At 43.8% G+C, this 21,148-nt stretch overlaps 2 protein-coding genes across 3 annotated transcripts; both read right to left on the bottom strand.

The window, feature by feature from the left end:
* Positions 1-41: 41 nt before the first annotated feature.
* RRP7A (ribosomal RNA processing 7 homolog A) lies at positions 42-3,668 on the bottom strand. Its single transcript, XM_033057388.1, has 7 exons — positions 3,504-3,668; positions 3,042-3,184; positions 2,738-2,863; positions 2,329-2,452; positions 1,608-1,705; positions 997-1,195; positions 42-525 (listed from the first exon to the last, which is right to left on the bottom strand). The coding sequence occupies exons 1-7, from the start codon at positions 3,553-3,555 to the stop codon at positions 440-442; spliced, it is 828 nt and encodes a 275-aa protein (XP_032913279.1). The 5' UTR covers positions 3,556-3,668; the 3' UTR covers positions 42-439.
* A 1,489-nt stretch (positions 3,669-5,157) lies between these two features.
* POLDIP3 (DNA polymerase delta interacting protein 3) lies at positions 5,158-21,136 on the bottom strand. 2 transcript variants are annotated; one of them, XM_033057381.2, is made up of 9 exons: positions 20,990-21,136; positions 17,287-17,674; positions 14,393-14,467; positions 12,487-12,582; positions 9,948-10,130; positions 9,025-9,102; positions 8,335-8,464; positions 7,432-7,498; positions 5,158-7,097 (listed from the first exon to the last, which is right to left on the bottom strand). In XM_033057381.2, exons 1-9 carry the CDS (start codon positions 21,046-21,048, stop codon positions 6,923-6,925), a joined length of 1,251 nt encoding a protein of 416 aa, XP_032913272.1. In that variant the 5' UTR covers positions 21,049-21,136; the 3' UTR covers positions 5,158-6,922. The 2 variants fall into 2 exon arrangements, with proteins under 2 accessions (XP_032913272.1, XP_032913271.1); XM_033057380.2 differs by having other exon boundaries at positions 14,393-14,470; positions 20,990-21,135.
* Between the last annotated feature and the right edge of the window lie 12 nt (positions 21,137-21,148).

The following is a 21,148-nucleotide window of genomic DNA, read 5'->3' as shown; positions in this document are numbered from 1 at the left end:
GAACAGGGCAGTGGGAGAGGGGTGAGAGAAGCATTCCCATGTTCTGAAAACAGTAGCAGCAGTTTATTTACAGTTCTTCAACCATTCCCTGCTCCTGCAGAAGCTGTGCTAGGTCAGTCCCAGTTCTCATCAAGCTTTAGGAGTTGTGTTTTTGGGTGGCAGGGAGATACAGGTTGTCACAGGATGTGCCTCAGCCCCTTGACCTGAGCACCCTGAGAACTGGTGCCATGGGGCTGAAAGACAGAAGAGCAGAAGGATACTGGTGCAAATAAAGGGAACTCTCCTCCAGCAGCAGTTGCTGGGATCTCCCATTTCAGATCCAAGGGTAGAGGCAACCCAAAGCTGCCTCAATTCCTCAAAATCCTTTGGGAAATGGAGTCAGTAGGCATCTCTCCTACCCTCTCCCAGCACAGGCACTTGAGGAACGACTCAGCACAACCTAGTACGGCCGAAACTTGCGCTGGGCTCGCATCAATGCAATTCTCTGCTTGTCCTCCTCAAATTTCTTCCTCAACTGGGCAATGTCTAAAACACAGAGAAAGAGAACAAACAGGTCACATGAGAGCAGATCTCCCTCTCCTGGGAGCTTCACTTCCACACATCAGAGGGGCTCAGTCCCAACAGCCACAAACACACACTTTCCAGAGTGGGTCCTTTTACACCTTGGCTGAGTGCCAAGCTGGGGCTCCAGCCGTTCATCTCCGGTGGTGCTGCAGCTCCCTCTTGGGGAGGAATCAGCTCATTTCCCCCTCAAACGCTGCCTTTGTGCAGACTGAATAAGCACCTCTTGAAAAACCACAATCCACACACCCTCCCACAAAATACTCCAGCAGCTCTTGCTAGGACAGGTGGTGGCAAGTGAACATTCAGATCCAGCCAGTCAGTTGCTTGCTGACAGCTGGATGTAACCTCCTTGAAGGCAGAAGGATGCTCTTTGGGCCAGAGTGTGAGAGACAAGAGACAGGGGCAGGGGTAGGAGGAGACTTGCACACTCACGCTCTCTTTTGGTCTCGCGATGCTGCCAGGCATAGAAGTTGAGCAGCTCTTTGCGGGCCCTTTTCCGTTTCTCCTTCTCCAACACGCGCAGGTTGGCAGCCTCCGTGCGGGGCAGGCCGGGCTTCCGGCCCTTCCTGGTCACCTTCACCCAGCCCTCCTCATCTGGAACGCCTTCCTCCTTGGCTGCTTTGGCTTCTTCCTGTAAGGACAGGAGGATGAAGCAGCCCACTGCAGATGCAGTCTAATGCACAGCTCCCCCACAGCCCTCCCTTAAACACAGGCAAAATTACAGCTCCTGTTCCCACACAAGATTTAAAGAAGACATGGGATCAGGGCTGCAGGCATTCAACTCTCAGTCATGACACTGCATGTGAGCCACAAACCAATTTATTTGTGGATATTTATTGGCAGCCCTAGAGGAAGGGTCAGGTGTTGCAGATCCAACCTGGGTCTGACTGCCCACCAGCAACTGGGAGTAAAAAAACCTTTGCCAAACAGAGGGACGCTCAGCCTTTTCCACTATGGCCAGAGCACTGAGAAATCCCTCTTCTTTCCCTCTGCCCCAAGAAAACGACTTAGCTTAGGGGGTTCCCTCCCTAGCCTGGCCTCACCTCTGCCATCTTTTTATCATAGTCTTGCATGTAGGCATCCACCTCAGCCTTCAGCTCCTTCGGATCCACAATGGAGGCCTCATAGCTGGCGATCCACTCTGGGACAGAGAGGGCACAAGTCAGCAGTAGTTGCTGTTAGAAGCAGGTTAGTGTGGTGCTTCTGGGCAGCTCTAGAGTGAACTCTAGAGTAGGGGAAGGACACACTATTCCCATTTGTGTTCAGCTTCAGCTTCCCCCCTGCCACAGCTCAAACCGACTTGGCTGCAAGTACAACCAATATGCGATGGGAAGAGTTTGCAAGTGGCCCAGGCAGAAGTGGGCTAGCCTTAAGCCCAAGGGGCATAATATTCAGGGCTGTGCTTCTGTCAAGGGGTCATATGTGAAGTGCTGTCAACTTCACAGATATCTGGTGCCTGCTGCATGAGTCTGGTCTCCATTTTAAGGACAAGATGCAGACAGTATCTTTGAATCTATGCAATACTGAAAAAATGTCAGGAAAAAGGACCCTTCCAAGTGTCCCCACTCTGCCATAGGGTTAACTGGACCAGAATTCAACACCTGGTTCAGTAAGATTGCTATCCTGTGAATAATAAAACCACACAGAACACTGAACATCCCCCAGCTTAGAAAAAATTGGGAAATGCAGGGTAGAATTCAACAAACAATGAGTATAGTTATTCCCTGGCATGAGCCCATAGAAAGATAGCTAGAGGTGACATACTGCTAATGCCGGTTTTCACAGGGTGGCTCTCTGTTGATATTAGCAAGGGACCCTGCTGTGATAGAGCCTTGGCTGCCTGGACAGCTGCTGGTTTCCTGAACACCACATATGCTACTTGAAAGCCCTAAAAGAAAAAAAACACCCAGGTGAGTCAGCTATGTCAGAGAAACTGGCAATGGAGCAAAGAGTTGCAGTACAAATAGCTTAAAAAAGAAAATAAAAATCAAACCACAAGTAGCAGTGGGATAGCAAAAAAAAAAAAAATACACAGCGTAAACTTAAGTAAGTAAGCATGTCACCCAATGTCCCATATGGTTTTCTATGCCTTATGTTCTGAAAAGAACCATTCAGTACCTGCCATCTTTTCCCACTAAAGCATGAGTATTCCTCTCCTCCATGCAAGCCTTACCTTTAGAGTTTTGTGGTCGAAGAATTTGGATGTCAGTTTATCTTTTTTCTCTCCTGGCCCAGGCTTGTCACAAATGTCCACAGACTGCACATGCCCACAACGAGAGAACAGCCTAGACAGAGAATCCTTAACACAGAGAGTAAGAGAAAACACACGGTACAGCAAAGCAGGAGCGATGCCTCCCCTCGAACAGCCTGCAGAGTTCTCCGGGCGGTTCCCCGGTCCCAGCCCGGCCCCCCGCCCGCAGCAGCCCCGAGGCTCCCCAGGCTCCCCGGGCCCCCAAGGCCCAGCCGCCCTCACTCACCGGGCCGCAGTACGGGGGCACGTTGAGGACGAACAGCGTGCGGCGAGGCGGGTGTGCAGTGTCGGTCCCTTCCCGCACCTGGTGCTCCTTCACCAACAGGCAGTGGTGCGAGCGCTGCCGCTCCGCGAACTTCACCGCCAGAGCTGTGAGGGACGCACCGCTCTGAGACGCCACTGCCGCCTCGGCCCCGTTCCCCGCGCTGCCCCTCAGCCGCGTACCCCGCCGGCCTCACGTTGCCCCTCAGCCGCGTACCCCGCCGGCCTCACGCTGCCCCTCAGCCGCGTACCCCGCCGGCCTCACGCTGCCCCTCAGCCGCGTACCCCGCCGGCCTCACGCTGCCCCTCAGCCGCGCACCCCGCCGGCCTCACGCTGCCCCTCAGCCGCGCACCCCGCCGGCCTCACGCTGCCCCTCAGCAGCGTATCCCGCTGGCGCTGTTCCCGATGCCCTGCGCTACCCCTCACCCGTGTATCCCGCCGGCGCCGCTCCCGCCGCACACCCCGTGGCGGCCGCCATCTTCTCTGCGCGCGGCAGCGCGGGGGCCGCCGGGAGTTGTAGTTTCTCGGGCGCGGCGCAGCCCTGATAATGGCGGCGACGGGTGGACTCGCCGCAGCCCCAGGGTCGAGTTCATATTTTTGTAAAAACAGTGTACAACTCACGCACTGTCCTTAATCTGAGAGAGGCAAGTAAATCTTAAAGAGATGTAGAAACATTCAAAGGCAATTGTTTTTAAAGACTCTTGTTAATTAAAAAAACCTCAAAAAACCTTTACAGACGAACTTGTAACGGAAGACAGAACCATTTCAAAAATACTGAAGCAAGACTAATGTAGGAGGTGACAAAATATGACATGATATGGAGAGTTGATCCAACCAAATATCAAGTTAGTGAACATTATTGGAAGGTACATGCAAAAGCCATGAAAATATACCAAACTTGCACATTGTGGCATCATTTCAGAATTTCTCACTTTGAAATAAAAGAAACAAAAAAACCCAAAAGAAACACTATTACAAATCACCTACCACCTGTCCTGGCCAGCCATTTAATTTAATGTCTAAATTAATGCACATTAATTCAGAGTGCAGGCAATTAGTATTTCATATGCAAGTTCATAATTTTTATCAGACTAGAAGGAAAAAAACAGAACAAACCTCACAAAAGTATAACCATGTTGCATGAGGATAAACGTAGACAGAAGGTGGTAGGTTTGAAATCATAATTAGCATGCCAATTGCAGGATGTCCAGGAGAAACTGGAGAGCCAAGGTGAACTACCTGAAAAGGACTGGGAATAACCTGATAACTGGGAATACGCAGTTACTCAGTTACACTGTTTCAGTGCCCAACAGAAAAGCCATGCAATGATGCATTAAAGAGCTGACCAAGACCAGAATACCAGTGTACACCAAGACATTGCTGTAAGACAAGCCATGGAGTGGTGTTTGGACAACCACTTAATTCACAGATTTGTACAAAATAAGAATATGCTGCCATAGATCACAGAGCTATGGAACAGAGCAGAGAGCAGTTCTTCCAAGGAAGTATGTCACTGCCATTATAAACTCTCAGATAGCCTCAACATAATGCAGAGTTTAAGAGCAAGTTAAAATGCATCTTGCTATTTGGCTTTTCAAAAGGACATGAATCTATTAATTTAGAAAATCCTCGAGCCTCCCCATTCTTTCAGAAGAAGCAAGAGATGCACTCACAACACGTCTTTACATTTACACAGCCTTCTGTCTTGCAGGCAATCAAAGTATCCCCACTTCACCTAGAACAGGTATCCTGATTTCAGAACCGGTCTTGTTATAAAATTACTTTTTAAATGACTAGGTTGTCAGTAACAAAGGCTGGTTTTTTTTCTGTAAAAAGAGAATTGGAATTACATAGACACAAATGGGTTCAATTTAGTAGCAAGAGTCAGCTGCTAATTTCTATGAACCAGATTAAAAGGTGGAAGACTAACAACTCCCTCACCCATAAGCTCCTCTTGCTCTTCACATTATCAGTTTTGAAATTACTATGTTCACCTAGAAAGCACTGGAGTGACTCAATACTGGAACACCACCATTTATCTTTAGTTGCTTCACAGCATCTGAAAAGGCTTAGAATCCACTCTCTGTATAACAAACGTTTATTCAGAAACAGGTAATACATTATCTTCTCCAATCCCTAATGTTTCCTCCCCCTCCCCCCCTTTTTTCTTTATTAAAACACAGGTATTTGGTGGGCAATCTAAAAAAGGAGAACATTAGCTGTCTTAGGTCCCCTTCCCTACGAACATTTGCTGTTCACATGAAGCACCCTACCAATCATGGTGTCACTGGCCTTCAAACCAAAGAGAGTACTCCAGAAGTCCTGCCAAGTCCTTATTATTCCCATGGCTAAAAGGGATACAGTGAGATAGAGGAATGGTCTGCACAAGCTAGATAGAAGGAAAGAGTTCATACAGAACAAGAAAGCAAAAGAAACGTGGCGTTGTCCAAGAAACACAATCTGGACTTATAGGAGCTACTCAGCAGAGCTGAACAGGATGGATTAGGTTAGTCTCCCAACTAATACAATCAAGACCAAATCCCAATCAGGTTCTGGAAGTTGCTCTCAGCTTTCCTCCCTTCCAATACAATTTGAACAAACACAAACGAGTGGAGCTACTGGGACTTTGAACATCCAAGGTGCCAATGCGGTACAATGGGGAGTACTAAAGTGCCACCTAGTGGCTTGTCACACACACCCGCTGGCCCACGCCACGTCCTCGCTGCCCTCCCTGCACAGGCTGGACACTCCTCTGCCGTGCTCCTTGCACAGCGCTGACTGTCCTCTGCTCCTAAACCTCTCCTTGAAGCCACACACTGCAGCAATCATCTTCCAAATTCAGGCATGCCAGCAGCAGAACTGCACAGAAGCCAAACAATGCCCAAACAGCATTTCTCAAAGGATATCTGAGTTCTCAGACACAAGACTTCGTGTGTATTAGCATCTGAAAAGGGTCCCAGGTACTTCCTTTTTACAGGAGACTGGCCGAGTTAGAAGGTAAGAACAACTCAGGTCCATGCATCAGCAGGAAAAGGCAATATAGTCTAATGGGAGTCAAACAGCAGGGTTTCTTCTAGCTCTGAACATGGCTGGTTCTTAATTTTTCAGTCAGAAAGAGGACAGCAACTGAGTCTGGCCCTCCAGAACAAATATACCCATTGTACAAATGCCAGAACAACCCTCCAGGACTACCAGAGTTGAAACAGCCCTGCCCATAGCACAGTGGCTGGTGCACTTGTGCCTACGTCCTTTCTGCCTGATGTTTCTGCTGGCACATGCCTCGGCAGCTCAGCTTTTCCTGCTTCTTCTCAATGTCCCAGCTGCTGAGCAGGAAAGTGTCCAACAGAGACAGAAGGAAGAGTTATGCCACCACATGCACACAAGTCCTTTCTGGAAGGAGCCCAACCTGCCTTTGTACCCAGTGCAGCAACTTCAGAAACAACGTGCTCTTGCCTGTGGACAATCAAGGGGATGCCCCTCTTAGCTAAAGGTCAGTCAGAAGAAAAGAGAAGGAGATCACCACTCCTTCCCTCCAAGTCTATGTGCACTTTTAATGGCCTCTGGGGGCTTTGGAATAAAGGATGGAGTTACATGGTATATGCTTGGTAATACATTACTGGCAGAAGGGGGAGGTTATTCTCTTGGGGGAAAAAAAATCATGGAAGAAAGCTCCAACTATGAAAACAGAAAGTACACACACAAGAGGAAACACTATTGTACAGTAAGGTAGCGATCATAGAAAACAAAAAATTTCAGGACAGGCAAATGCAATAACATCTGCACTCCTGCACTTTCCTCATCCCCCAACTTATGAGTTTTCCAGTCCACTGCTTGCTCCCCCCCTCTCAGAGTTTAATTTTGAATTCTGTGGGCTGCACAGAGGCAGAGACCCCTGAGGACTTGAAAAGTGCCTTCAAGATGGTTTCAGGGTCCACTTCAGCTGGGGGATTCGAGGAGGCGCTTGCACTTGACCGGCGGGGTTCCCCCTCCTTCTTCACTGAAGGGGTATCACTCAATCGGCTGGAGGATTAAAAAAAATGTTTAAAAAGGCAGCATTCAACCTCTCTTTATGACAAACAAATTTGAACACTGTCTGCATTTACTGTTATCAGTGTTTCCCCCTTACCAATATCACAGATACAAGTTTTAAATAGGCTTCTCTCACAACAAAACATCCTCATCTCAGATTATTTTTGAGCTTCAGGGCTGAGAACACTATGTAGTCAAGCTACATTGCACTCTACTCAACATATTGTGCTACAGAAGGGGAGAGAATGAAAATTCATGGGATAACAATTCTCAAAATAGAACCTGCAAAAATGTTTGGACCATTTCCCCACTGAAGGACACTTACAGCAATATAGGCTGGTCTGAGGTGATGACATTCCCATTCATATGAAGATTGCATTTCATTGGTTGACCTAAATAAAAATAAAATACAAAATTCATTCTATCAGAATTGGGGTAAGGCAAGATCCTTGAAATATCACACAACAGTGCAAGCAATAGAGTTTGACATGCTGGGGAAACATGAGAAAGAACAGCTGATAAATCTTTTGTTGCAGAATCAGAGCAACAGAAGAGCCACTGAAACACTGCCATATGAAGAATCATACTAATTAACAAGTTACATAGAAGTATGAAGCCCTCAGCAGGGAGACAAGAGGATCTCCCATTCTTAGCTGTCACGCATCTAAAGAAAGAAAAAGCACCTATTTCCAGCTAAAAAAATCAACATTTTCAACAATAATTTCAGTTTAACATGGTTAAATAATAAAACTACATTATTCAAAATGTATGGAGAATCTGATACTAGTTGTTCTACAAGTCCAATTCAAAATGTCTCTGAGTACACCCTGAAACTATTGCAAATATTAGTTTTATTTGTACTTTGCAAGCATCTCTGTAAGCAGGTAAAGCCTTCCTAAAGACATTCCAGCTCTTGATACCAAATTAGAAACAAAAGAAAATTCATCTGAAAGTTAGACCAGGAGACACATCAGGACCCTGCCTCCAACTCTGAATCTTCTTTTTCTAAGAAAATGTGGGTGGGGTTTTTAATTGCATTTAAATAAACTGTGCATCCATTCAGCTAGTAACACAGCACTTACCATCTTATCTAGCACATTGAACTGATTTTCTGGTATTTCTCCCTTGCTAGCATATTAACATCTAAGATGCTTTTAAACCTTCCACTCAGGTGGAAAAGTCATTCTTGATTTATTTATCCTACATGCAACTCTGGCATTGAACTTACCATCTAAGCACCTGTTGTTGTATTTCTTATATGCTGTGATAGCATCTTCTTTCTTCACAAATACTACCTCAGCCACTCCAGGGTGCACCAGGCGGGCTCGCTTCAGAGCGCCACACACACAGAACAACTCCTGAGGGCAGAGAGTCAGTCATGACCGTGGTCACATCAAAGGCACTGCATGAGAAGGGTTTAGTTCCCTCATCACACCACCCATCCTGCTTATTAAATACCTGACAGGATTTGGACACCTGTCTTACTGTGTTTGTTATGGTCTAAGTACTTGGCACTAATAGAGACTACATAAATTCAGGGCCAGTAATGTTTTTCACACACAAAGATCAGATTCATTCTCAGCCTGGTGAAAATGGAAGCCTCTAGATAATTTGGATGGGGGCGTAAATTTGGGTAGAAGTTTCAATTGGCATGAACTCTTCTTCTAAGTGATGTCAGGTATCTCAAAGTACTCTGTGAGATTGTGTCCCATGTTCTTAAGCATACACTTTAAAAAAAAACGAAGTAAACAAATGAATCCCCAAACAGTCAGGAACCCTCGAAGTTTTTTCACTGACAGTAAACCTACATCACACCCCTCTTCAGTGCATTCACCATAGATCAAATAATTTATCAAAAGTGGTAGGATAAGGAAAGGAAGTGTCACTCATGCACAGTCTGGCAGTAAGCAACACTCACAACAATATCTTCTTCTGTGACTCGAGGATGCAGATTATTTACAGTCATCTTTGTGCCTTCCAAAGGACTGAACGCCAGCTGCCAACACAAACAAATGCATCACATGAAAAAGGTCAGAAATATGACACACAAGACAGCACAGCAAAGAAAGCAATAAAAAAATCACTAAGGGAAGGTCTGGAAATATCTGTACACACACACACACAAAGGAGAGAACTACAGCTAGTAATGGGAAATAACAATGTTTACTAAAGCCCAGCTCATCTGATGGTAAAAAGCAGCTCTTTTTCCATGCTACTTTCTCTCTGAAGTAACTTTTCACTCTTATTCTCAAGAATATCACTAACTTAATCTGCATACAGAGTACTCTGGTAATGCCCACACTTTTCATAGCCTGTCCCTGCTGTAATCTGTATCAGCCAGCAAACGCTGAAATACAGTTCCAGCTCTCAAGAGCATGCTGAATTCAACACACCTAGGAACACCTGGTGGGTTACTTGTACCCAACATCAGGCAGTTTGGCAAAGCAATTCCAGACAGGTTGTCTACAAATTGCCTGTGAGGTCTCATGTGTACATTTGGAAGAACTCTTTTTTCCTCCTTGCTAGCTGAAGTAGACATACAACGTACGAAATAGTGTTAAAACACTACTCCTAGGGACATGAAAGCCACCAAGGAGTGTCCAAACAACTGCCATCTCCCTACAATATAGATTCCTCCAGGATCATGTGTAGAGAAAGGATGTTTAGACAGATTTCAAATTCTTGAGACATGGACTGCAGTTATCAGAATAATCTAGAAGATGTCCCAGAACTAATGGTGAAAGGCAGGCAGAAATGAGCTGCTCATATGTCCAATGAACAGCAAGTTTCAGATGTTTCACAGACTTCCATGAAGAGCATTTTCCCCTTTCCTGAGCTCACCTGAACAGGTGCTGGCTCTTTTGGTGGCACTTCCTTTGTCACTAAGGTCCGGGACATGTTTGTCAAGGCCTTTGTCCGCATAGGAGGGGGAGGTGCAGGTGGAGCTGTGTATGTATCGTTCTGGACCACTTTAGTCAGGGGAACAGTCTTGGACAGAGAGAATTTATTGCTGCTCAGACCAGTCTACAGGAAGAAAAAAGAAAGTATCTCAGAGCTGCAGCCTACAAAAGCCATCACTTTTCTTCAAGCATCACCACCAGTGTATTACTAATATGCACTAAGAACTGCATGTCTTTCCCAGTGTCAAAACCACTACAGTGCTGGAGACTTTCAAAAAGCTCTGAGAAAAAAAAAAAAAAAAAAAAAAAATCAGTGAAAGTTTCTGGGCATAAACTTAAAAAGTTATGCTTATCCAGAAAGAGTACTTCCCTCATAAGCACTTTTTGGTTTTGTACTTTTCTTAAATGAACTTTAACCATGTGATGTGAATTTGAAAAGCTCCTTTCATCTGAAGATTTTCCAGTACTTTACAAAGCGTTGACAAAGATTGCTCGTTAACAGTAAGATTGAGAAGCCCCAGAACAAAAAGCAGTAATTCCTCAGAATCACCAAGCTAGGGCACACAAAGACATGGAAAGTAGGATGAAATACCTGAGTTTAAAGCCAGACTAAAACTTGTGCTTGGAAGCTGCTGTGAACACTGGAAGGAACAAATTTACTCCTGAAAAAAACCCTCAAAAAACCCTCGTAAGATTATTTGAGAATCACAAATAGCCAGAAGCTCTATTCTGTACATCCACATGAGGAAATAAATTCTTGAGGTAATCACTGTACTACAGCTCCTGCGTGATGGTAAAACCACACAGATTTGCTTTTCCAAAACCAGAATACCTTAGCCCAAACCTGTGCGCAATTCCCATGTCTGAAACAGGGCTAACTTCAAAGACACATTAGGTTGGCAAGGGCCTTATCCAGTGAAGCACTTTATATTCAAGAATGACAATTGCACAACCTTTCTGGGACCCTGTGCCAGATGCTAACCAATACTGTGAGAATTTCACCAACTAGAATTTCTTTTGCTGCAGCACATTTATTGGTTTGTCTTCTCCATGGTCACCCCTGAAAAGGACCTGGGTTTTGCCTTTTGCAGGCAGTCATGTCCACACACGCTCTGCTTTTTCCAGGCAGTGAGAGTGGACAGATCTCACTACAGCCTTCTTAGCCTTGAGACACTGCTCTCTCACCCTCTCCTTGTTGCCCGACAGAGAGACACGAAACAACTAGGTTGTTTAGTGCGGTGCTTTATTGAGGGCCCTGGGGTCTGAGGACTAGCGTCCAAAGTCAGAGCCCCCCGTTCCCCTTTTTCGTCAGTTTTTTATATCCTTTTACAAAGTGGTCTACATACAGAAGTACACATTCTTCAAGACAATACAGTTACATAAATCTTGTAGATATTATCTCTAAAAGTCATAAATTCTACACGCTTGTCTACTCAAAACTATAGGTTACCCCCCTTTAATCCCCCTTGCTTGTCTTCCCACCACCAGAACCCTTTATCATTGATTATACATTAACCTTTATCATTTATTATTTCACTGTGTTCTGCATGCTCTACTAGATCCTTTAATTATTAGTTTGTGGTTCTTAGTACATTCCCAGGCCTGTTTCCCAGGGCCTGCTTGTGAACTGCTGCTTTCTAAGCCTTAGCATAACTACTGCTATTGCTATATCTACATTAGTTCTTTTTCTCGTTATTTCGGTGTCATCCTCGTGCATAACACAAGTAGCCCTCTGACCACCTTGTTTACTGGTTCTAGTCACGTCTTTCTTGTATTGCAGAGCCCCAAGACAGGCACAGAATTCTGGATGCATTCTCAAAATGTCAAACAGGAATAATTACATTCCTTGATTAATTATCTAAAGTTGGCCTTTGCTGCTGGAAGGATGCAGTACTCACTCATTCTTAGCAGATCACACAGTAGGACCCCCAGGCTGCTTCCTACAAAGCTGTTACTGCTTTCTAGCCAGTCAATTCTCAATTTTAGCTGCAGAGGGCCATCCCATGCCAAAAGCAGGATCTTACATTTGTCTGTACTGAAATTCCATCTTCTCCAGAGCAGTGGTCCTCCCCAACAAGATGCCTACTAAGAATTTTGCACAGCAAGATTTCCTGCTTTGATGCCCAGTCTCCAGAAACAGCAGAAAGCCTCCCTTGCTGGTTTACTCACACAGTTACAAGACAGGTTCAGTGCACTTCCTCAAAAAGAAGTCAGTCAAGAGCCAGGATGTAGCAACCTGCCAGCAGGGCAGAATGCACACATTCTGGCTGCTAAGAGCCCATAAAACCAGTCTAATCCAAAAGTAACAGTAGAGGCATTGGCACAAAGGAAGGGTGGGGTCAAGAACAAATATTTGAGGAGAAAACATCATTTACAGACTTTAAAAGAACTGTCTCATCGGTAAGTCCTGTAAAGACACAGCCCCTGTGTCCATGCAACATGAACATGGCATGGTGGGGACCATTCAGATAATCCCTTACCGAGTTGTGCAGGAAACTGTTTGTGGTGGTGATTTTCATCTGTTTGCTAGGAAGGGGAGAGAGACTTTCATCATCATCTTCTGTGTCATACAGGCCCTGAAGTGAAGAAGGCAATAGTTTACACAGGCAGATTTCACTGAGACATTTCTAAAATAAATAGTTTTCTCCTGCCTTCAATCATCTTCAGTTAATGAACACAATTACACTGGATTTTAGTTTCAGGTACACAAGTCAATGTCAAAACATCAGTACAAAAACTATCAGACTTTCTTTCCAAAAACACCACAGTAAAACTGTTTCCCTAGATATACTGTAATCACATACAGATTCCTTTAATTCTGGACCTCACTAGGACTGCTGAAGCTACTTTAATGGAATAAAGTCTCAGTGTCAGACTTTTTAGCACCCTACCTTTACAGATGAAGCCTGTGCATGTGATTTTTAAATTAATTTGGAGGTGTGTGGTGGGGTTTTTTTTTTTGTTTGTTTGGAGTTTTTTGCTGTTGTTGGTTTTTTTCAAATTAAACAAATGCCCACTGAATATACTGAAACTGAACATTACTTTTGAATAGCCTGCTTTCCTTAGCACAGAACCATCCATGTGGCCCTAGAAAACACTGCACTTAAGATCTTTACTGAATGAATAATTTTCCAGTTCAACTTAACACTCACAGCCAGGCCTTAAAATACTGAGGTAAACTCCTACACACAAGCATTTTTTCATTGACTCTAAATAATGTTAAGAAAAAGTCTAGACACATATAGTAGTGTCCAGAACATAAATCCCAACTGCAAACAGCTTCCCATTGATTCTGTAAAAAGGTAAAGAAAAATGGAGAGATTAGCAATGAGAGCTTGCAAAATCAGTGGGTTGTCATAGTCAGCAAGATTGTGGTTTACAAACAAGGAAGTTGTTCCAGTCACAGAAATGCTATGAAGGAAAAAAAACCAAAAATGGACAGAGAACAGAGGAGAATTGTGCAGAAAATAAAAGAGCTGGGAAAAACACTAAGCATCAGGACAATGGACTTGAGTTTGAGACAAAACGAAATGGATTCCACATTTACAGTGATAAGGTCAGAATAATGAAGACACTTCCTTAGACAACAGCATCTGGAATAGGTGAGGGTAGCATAAAGGTAACATACACAAATAGAAGTTACTATAATCATGGCAAAATCACCTGACATGATATTGTGAATGTCAGTTTTCCAGTATTTCATGCAATACTTTATGTGTATATACACAAAATAATTTAAGTAATAAAAACATGCAATTTTTCTCTGAAAGCACCCAAGGTAGTAAGGTGGCTGAATGACTGGGGGCCAAGACGAAGGTCTTTGTAACTGATCCCAAAAAGACCATACTCTTATTCTCAAAATCCACTTGATAAGGGCTATGGGAATTTTGGAAGTACATCAGAATACTAACTAACATAATTCCTATCAGGATTCCAGCAGTGGCCCACAGCTGGGATTTCACAGGAAGGTTATACCTTCTCCCACCTCAATTGCAGCACATTTGACTGTGTACAATGATACCCTCTCTCTGAAGAGGCTGGTAGCACAGTGAATCAAAACAACCAACAACTTGATCTGATGTGGTGTCACTAAGAAATGTATAGAAAAACCTCAAAGCTAGAGGTCAGCCTCTAGGGAAAAAAATGCCATTAGCACACACAAAACTGGGAATATCTACTTCTCATGTAGATAATACATTAGGAATCAAGATAAACTATACTAAATGAAAACCTCAATTACCATGAAACTATCTCAACTATACAAGACATGGAAGCTAAGCTGATGGAGAACTTTTGAACACTTTTCTACTTAGCACCTGCTAATGTTTATGGACAGATTTTCTTCCCTGCCAAAGGTAACAAACAAAGTACACAGCAGGCACACACCTGTTTATGTGTATGGTTGTTCACCACATTGATCCTCATTCCTGCCGGATGAGAGTGTCCAGGAACTGGAGCCTTCTGCTATAGTTAGAGATAAAGAATCAAAGCATTAAGCACTACAGCCCATCAGGTCCTCAATTCAGAAAATCAAACCTTTAGTTAAATACCCTGAGATCACTTAAATGAAACTCACCTTCCTGCTTTGAAATATGTTACCACAATATGCTCTAAGGTAACACCTGTATTTCTGTGATAAGTTCAATATGAGAAAGCTTCATTTAAATGAAAATCTTAGGCCATATGAAGAAATGGATTCAAATTACTTAGGGTTTAGTCCAAGATCATCAGGAAGGGAAGTTAACTTCAGTCCTGTCAGGACCGACTAGATCTACATTTCTGCCAATACAAAACCATGAATGGGGTAAGTCAGAAAGAAAGTATCTCTTCTTTCCTGCTACAGGTCACTAAACACATATCTCTATCAAACAGAAGGACAAGTATATACTTGTGTGTATACAGTCCCCTTAGCACTAGAGCTGGAATAAGCTGTAGTGGAATAAAATGATGCACAAGGTAATGTAGCCACCCCCTCTGCAGCCCATTATACCATGAAACAGGGAAACCAGCACAGAAGTAGCTAGGGAATATTGTGGCTATCTGCCTCCAGCAGATTTCAACCACAAGGCCTGTAAGCACTGCCTGTCTAGGCAGTCAGCTCTTTTGTGAAACCATCTTTGCTTACAACCTCTTCAGCTGACAAGAAAGAGATCGGGAAAGCAGCGCAGACCATTTCCACAGGCTTTATTTCTTCCGTGAAAGGGAGGTCAGACAGCAGTCCGAGTACATGGGTTACTACAAGTATTTTTATAGGGTTCAGGCAGATTGGAAATAGGCCAATAGGGTATAGGATTGAAATCTATCCTACTACATAGAAGTTCTAATGTCTAAAATAACCAATTACAAAGAATCAATTCTAACCAATTATCTTCTAGAAAGATAAGGAAGGGTCTAACATTTTTCTAGCATTAGTCATTCTAAGTAAGTAGTTTTTTCTTATCTCGAAGAGAATACCAAGGAGGCCTCACAGGGGGATCTGCAGAGGAATCCGTCTCCTCCACAGAATACACCTGTACTAACTAGTAACTGAAATCATGTAACAACACCCTTAAAAATGCCCTTCTGTTTTTTGAAAAAGCTGGAAGCTTCCATTAAAGAATAGATATTTTTACAAAAATAGTCCACACAGGTATTAAAGTCTTCGGATTTGCATTTTCTCTAGACTGCAACTTGTACCACAGCTCCTCATGTTTCAATCTGCTAATCAATTCAGAAACAAGGATACCTATCTTACAGAAACAGTAGCAGACCTACAGTCATTTTTTGGTTTCAAAGACTTTTCCTTGCTTTATGAGAAACAAGACCTCAGGACAGCACATTCAGAGCTGTGTGCTGTACCTTGGATCAAGATGCACTAGTTTGATTCCACTTCCACATTCAGGAAGATAGGTGGGTGAGGGGCAATTTGAAACTTCAGTACAAATATTTTACAAAATTTTTAGACAATTACTCATGTGCAAGGTTCTGTCTACAGTCTGAATCACCATTATATCCTATATATAAACATATGTTTCCTTGAACCATTATTGGTCAAATCAAGCCACAAAAAAAATCCCAAAACACCAGGTCAGAACAAACAGCTACTGCACCAAGTCTCTGGAAACTACCTTAACTCCTAGAAACATAAGAGAAAATGTTCAATTCCTCATGGCTGAGGCTGGTGATTTGGCTTAGAAGGACAGCAAGAGTACTAATCACCTTCCTAATTAACAACTGCTGAACAGACTGCTCTACTACTCTGCGATTAGCCCTTCTTATTGCCTCAAAAGTCCTTTCTCTTTCTTACATCATCCTGGCAGTAAACCTGTAGAGTAGTGGGAAACTTCCTAGGCCAATCTGCAGAAGAAACATGTTTTATGCTCTTCAGCAATACCTACAGCTGAACAGAAAGCACACTCACCTAGGCTTTCAAACTGATGACAATGGGAGATTTCTGGGTATGAGTAAGCACACTACTGATTTTTGGGAGCTTGAAAATGCAAGAGGTCAGCTAGGAACTTCAATTACATGCTTATAGAGGTAAGGAGCAAAACCAATCAAACAACAATCTTAAGAGTTTGGAAATTTCTCTTCTGACTTTACCTATTGCACCTAACAGATACAGTTCAACAGCAGTTGTTTTTCAGAGAAGCTGGCTAAGAATCAAGTTGCTGCACAAACAGCAAAGTGAAACCAGAAAACTGGCCCAAGAAATCAGCAGGTCAGGGTGATCAACTGATTATAATACAACTGAAATAAATCTCGAGCCTCAGTAGGAATGCTTCATGTGATCAGGCAACTCCCTGGAAACCAGACAAGTATAAAAAGAGAAAAATGTAGAAGGGCTCATTGAATTTTAAATTTTCTTAGATACAAACACAGCTGCATATTCTAAACTGTTATCCCACCACTAGGATAAACCAGTTATCTATACAGGACAATCCACTGCATCAGACTTGCAAAGAGGGGCAGTATAAGAATTACAAAAAATACCCTGCATCATTTTGTTTGCATTCAGGTAGGAAAGAGACTACTTAACCATTCAAGACATCTCCTTTAATGCTGACAGGAGCTCCGCCTTAGTCTTTTTGGGCCCAAAATTAAAATGAAATTTTAAATGAAAGGCGTGATTCTACAGAAAGTCCCAAGCAGCTGCAAGGACACACAAAAGGATGGGAATGCTACCCCACAGGCTGGAGTAAACTGTATCATTGTTGCTTCTATTGTAACCATATGAACATAATAATGTATTATCACATCTACTGAACTGTAAAGTAACTGAGGTGACTCCCTTCACCTACTTGGATAGTTTTGGTGATTTTCATGGCTGGATTTACTGTTCCCATAGCTGGGCTGATAGCAGCTGGAGTGCTCCTTTTTAAGCTGATCTTCTCTCTGGCATCCACCACTTTGGTCACCTTTTCAGCAGCAACACTTTGCTGCTTACGGGAATTCAACATCTCTCGAGCATCCTGCACATTCCCTTTGATTTTGAACCGAGCGTCCTTTTGAACCAGTCTTTCTCGGGCATCTTTAACCCCCAGTTTCTGTCGGGCATCAGTGAGTCCTATCTTCTGTCGGGCATCAAAGGCCCGTTGGAAGCTCACAGCTGGTGGTGATCTATTCAGGAGATTTTGCTGGATCCCAATGCGAGATCTCACACCCCCAAACACTGGCCTTGTGTTGAGTCTGAGGGGGGGAAAAAAAAAAGAAAAAAGTTTCAGGCATTATAAGATGCGATACAGTGTCAATAAAAGTATTTGTGTTGCTGCAAACAAAACTTCATTATTACAGAAATCCACTCGGCACTCGGGTTGGATGTCTAAATAATACAGTAGAGCTCCTAAGCTGTTTTATGCTGGATTTTACTTTCTACATAAACAGCTAAGGAACTGATTTTCAAAATCCATCCTTAAGCTCACATTTACAAACTAAAGGGTCTGACTTCAGCTGTGCTAAGTACATACTACATTTAAACAAAATTCAACAACTTTGGGGAAACCTTTGAAGACAAAGAGGAACAGACTTTCTAGCTTTAAGACTGAACAGGTCTGCTAAAGCATCTTCTGTAAAACAATAATACATCCTGATACGAAGGAAACATGGAACTACACATGATTTCAAGAATTCTGGGCAGCAAGTTCAGATTTGTGGGAGCACAGCAATTTGAATTTTAGAATGTACAAGCACCAGTAATAATTTCAGTTCAAAGCCACTCGTTCCAAGGTTCATCAGCTTCCAGCAAGAATAGTCACTAGTCAAATTACTTTTTAACATGACTGCCTCTTCTTTAATCTACTAGAAGAACTACTGCACTTAATGGTCTTTACTTTTTAAGCACATCATTATCACAATATTGGGCACAGAAAAATAACAGCCCAAAAACTACAGCATTTGTACTTGCAGACAAGTATTCCTAAAAAACAGCACAATGCAGGTGAAGGCTAGAACTACCTTCTTACTACTACTACTAGATCTGATACACTTTTTCAAAATCTGCCCTAAGAACAAAACCAGTTTATCTAATTTTTTAATGGAGCTCCTCTGATGAGTATTTTAAAAGTTTTTTTCCATTGTGTTTCTTCACACTAAAAAAAAGCAAACAAAAAAAAGACAAAGTAGAAAGAGACAAAAAAAAAAATATTCTTGCTGTTCACATTTTAAAAGAGGACTACAATGTTCATCTGCTTTCAGAAATGTGTTGTCCAGTATTATGAAGTCTAAAAGCAGATACCTGTAATTTGTTGTAACAATCAAAAGGTTAGTATCACAAAATCAAATGATGTTCCTACTTCAATTCTTCATGCACCTTTACATCAGAATTTCCTGATCTAAGTCCACAACCTTCACATTATTTACAGTTATGCATTTTCAGTGGAGAGATCTTTTAAAAAAAAAAAACCAACCAAAAAACAAAGAAAATACACAAAAAAACCCCCACAAAAAAACCACACGCAGAAAAAAAACCCCACAACCAAAAAAAACAAACCCAACCAACCAAGAGATGAAAAACTTAACCTCTGCTTCTGTCTCTTTCATTCTTGTGTCCAGATGTCTGGAAAGCTGGGACTGGTGTCCCATTTTACCACCTATCTAAGAGTCCTATGGCTGCTCTCTCATACAGCCAAAGCAAAGCAAAACTAGAAGAAAGAGGAGGATTATTAAAATAATCTATGAAAATATATCCAGAATACAGAAGACTAAGAGTACCCATAAAGCAACTGACACAGAGGAAGACTTTCCTTGCAATTTTAAAAAGCATTTATTTAGCCATTTTGAAAGCATTCAGCTGGAGCACTGCAAAGGGCTGGATGAGTGGTTCATGTGAGAGGTCAAAGTAAAACCAGAAATGTATGTATTAACATTTAAACTAGAATTAGTTAAGACAGCTGATGACAAAACCCAATGAAATAAGTTAAGAAACTGTACTGAAGATTACACCATTTCTGAAGAGCTGTCTTTACACCCTAATAAGCAACTCTCACAGATAATTGCTTACCCTACAAGAGCATTAACTGCTTAGGTATTTGTGCCACAGTACCTGAAACAAAAGCAGATTCCAAACATCTAATTGACTTTCCAGGATTCCAAGCTCTGGCTTGAATATGTTATGGATCAGCACATATTGTAGGTGAAAATTTTTCTATTATTTCATCTAGACTACTGAACAGCATGAATATAACGATTTAAGTTTATTCAGTTTATCCAGCCCTCACAAAGGCAAGTTTGCTACCTCAGGAATTTAAAAAGTGAGCTAAACATGACATACAAGAGTAGTGTGGGGCACAACAATTCTTACAGAGCTGCAGAGAGATTATTGTTCAGCAAAAAAAAGCACAAGAACTCCTGAAAGAAATTAGAGTTAAGGAGGGATTTGAAAAGGGATAAAGGGGCATAGTAAGCAGCCTAAGAGTCTTCCAAATATGTAGGATACCATGAATGAAAGTGCAAAGCCAAGGCCTTGTCTAGACTAGGATTTAAATAAGTTTGAATGTTTTGATAGTATACGTTAGCAGGTAACTTTCGGAATATTACTCTAGACATGTAAATGTATACACATTCAGAGTCAAAACCAAAGACCAGTAAATTAAAAAAAGCAAGAGCACACCGAGCTAACAGAGATGGGGGACAAGGTTCTTCAGAAGAATTAAGAGACTGGGAAAAAGGAAAATGAAAAGTTATCGAAGGAGAACCCAGGTAAGAACTGCTAACTGTGGCAGTAAATGGCACAGCCTACGCTGGAGACATCTGCCATGCAAAGAAACAATCTGACCTTGCAGCTCCGATCTGCAACATGCTCCACGTCCTCTCAACCACTTCCAACAATCTGGGGGAGCACCGCTAACTATGCCGGAGGGACGCCACCTTCCGAGGCCCGGGCAGCGATGCGGCCGAAGCCCCGGCAGCCTCGCCCGCGCGGGCGTCCGGCGGCCCCGGTCGGTTACGGCTCCCCGAGCAGCACCAGCGCTCCCACGGCTCTCCCATAATGCACCGAGCCGCTCCCGGGGGCGCGGGGCAGCGGGCACCCCGGGGCACTGCCCGGCCAACACCTGCACCCGGCCACCGACGGGGTTCAGGGGAGCGCAGCCCCTTACAGGCAGTGGCGCTGGGTTAATCGGCAGGGACAAGCGTGAGGCAGCGGGGACAGGACAAGTCGGAGGATTCAGTGAGACAAGAGACGGCGGCAGGAATCTCGAAAAGAACGAGAAGGCACGGGCCAGTCAGCGTTCCTGCCCCACCGGGGCAGCGCCAGGCACAGGGGCCGAGATGGGGGCCCGACCCCCGCCCCGGCCCTGAGTGACGGCCGCCGCCGCCAATCATATAGCAGCGCAGCCCCGCAGGCCCGCGGCTCAGCCAATGGGAACGCGGGGGCGGGAGCAGGGCCAAGCCGCGCCGAGGCAGCCGCGGCCCGCAGGCCCCGGAGCGGAGCCACCCGAAGGGACACAGGAGAACGGCCGGGGGCCGCCGGGCATGAGGAGCTGCGTCGCTGTCTCAACCACTCACCTTCCCTTCACCGTCACACCGCGTTTCCGTATGAGCTCGTCCAGAGACAGGTCCGCCATCTTGTCGCGGTCCCAACGATGAGACGCAGCGAGCGAGTCCCGGAGGTGACACCATACGACTTCCGCTCCTCGCCCCGCCCACAGATGTACGGCGGGCCCC

This window comes from Catharus ustulatus, chromosome 4 (genome assembly GCF_009819885.2).
Source record: "Catharus ustulatus isolate bCatUst1 chromosome 4, bCatUst1.pri.v2, whole genome shotgun sequence".
In the NCBI taxonomy this organism is placed as follows: Eukaryota; Metazoa; Chordata; class Aves; order Passeriformes; family Turdidae; genus Catharus; species Catharus ustulatus.
The sequence above is the reverse complement of the archived record's forward strand: the minus strand, read 5'-3'. Positions and strand labels throughout refer to the sequence as shown.

Bases quoted from the DNA above. Each gene is read 5' to 3' on its own strand.
- RRP7A (XM_033057388.1), bottom strand. From the start codon at position 3,555: ATGGCGGCCGCCACGGGGTGTGCGGCGGGAGCGGCGCCGGCGGGATAC. The intron at 2,864-3,041 runs GTGAGTGAGGGC...CTCTGTGTTAAG, and splicing joins TGCCCCCGTACTGCGGCCCG to GATTCTCTGTCTAGGCTGTT. The intron at 1,706-2,328 runs GTATGTCACCTC...TCTCTGTCCCAG, and splicing joins TGTGAAAACCGGCATTAGCA to AGTGGATCGCCAGCTATGAG.
- POLDIP3 (XM_033057380.2), bottom strand. From the start codon at position 21,048: ATGGCGGACCTGTCTCTGGACGAGCTCATACGGAAACGCGGTGTGACG. The intron at 17,675-20,989 runs GTGAGTGGTTGA...TCCCCCCCTCAG, and splicing joins GGTGTGACGGTGAAGGGAAG to ACTCAACACAAGGCCAGTGT. The intron at 8,465-9,024 runs GTGAGTGTTGCT...CTCTGCCCTCAG, and splicing joins TCACAGAAGAAGATATTGTT to GAGTTGTTCTGTGTGTGTGG.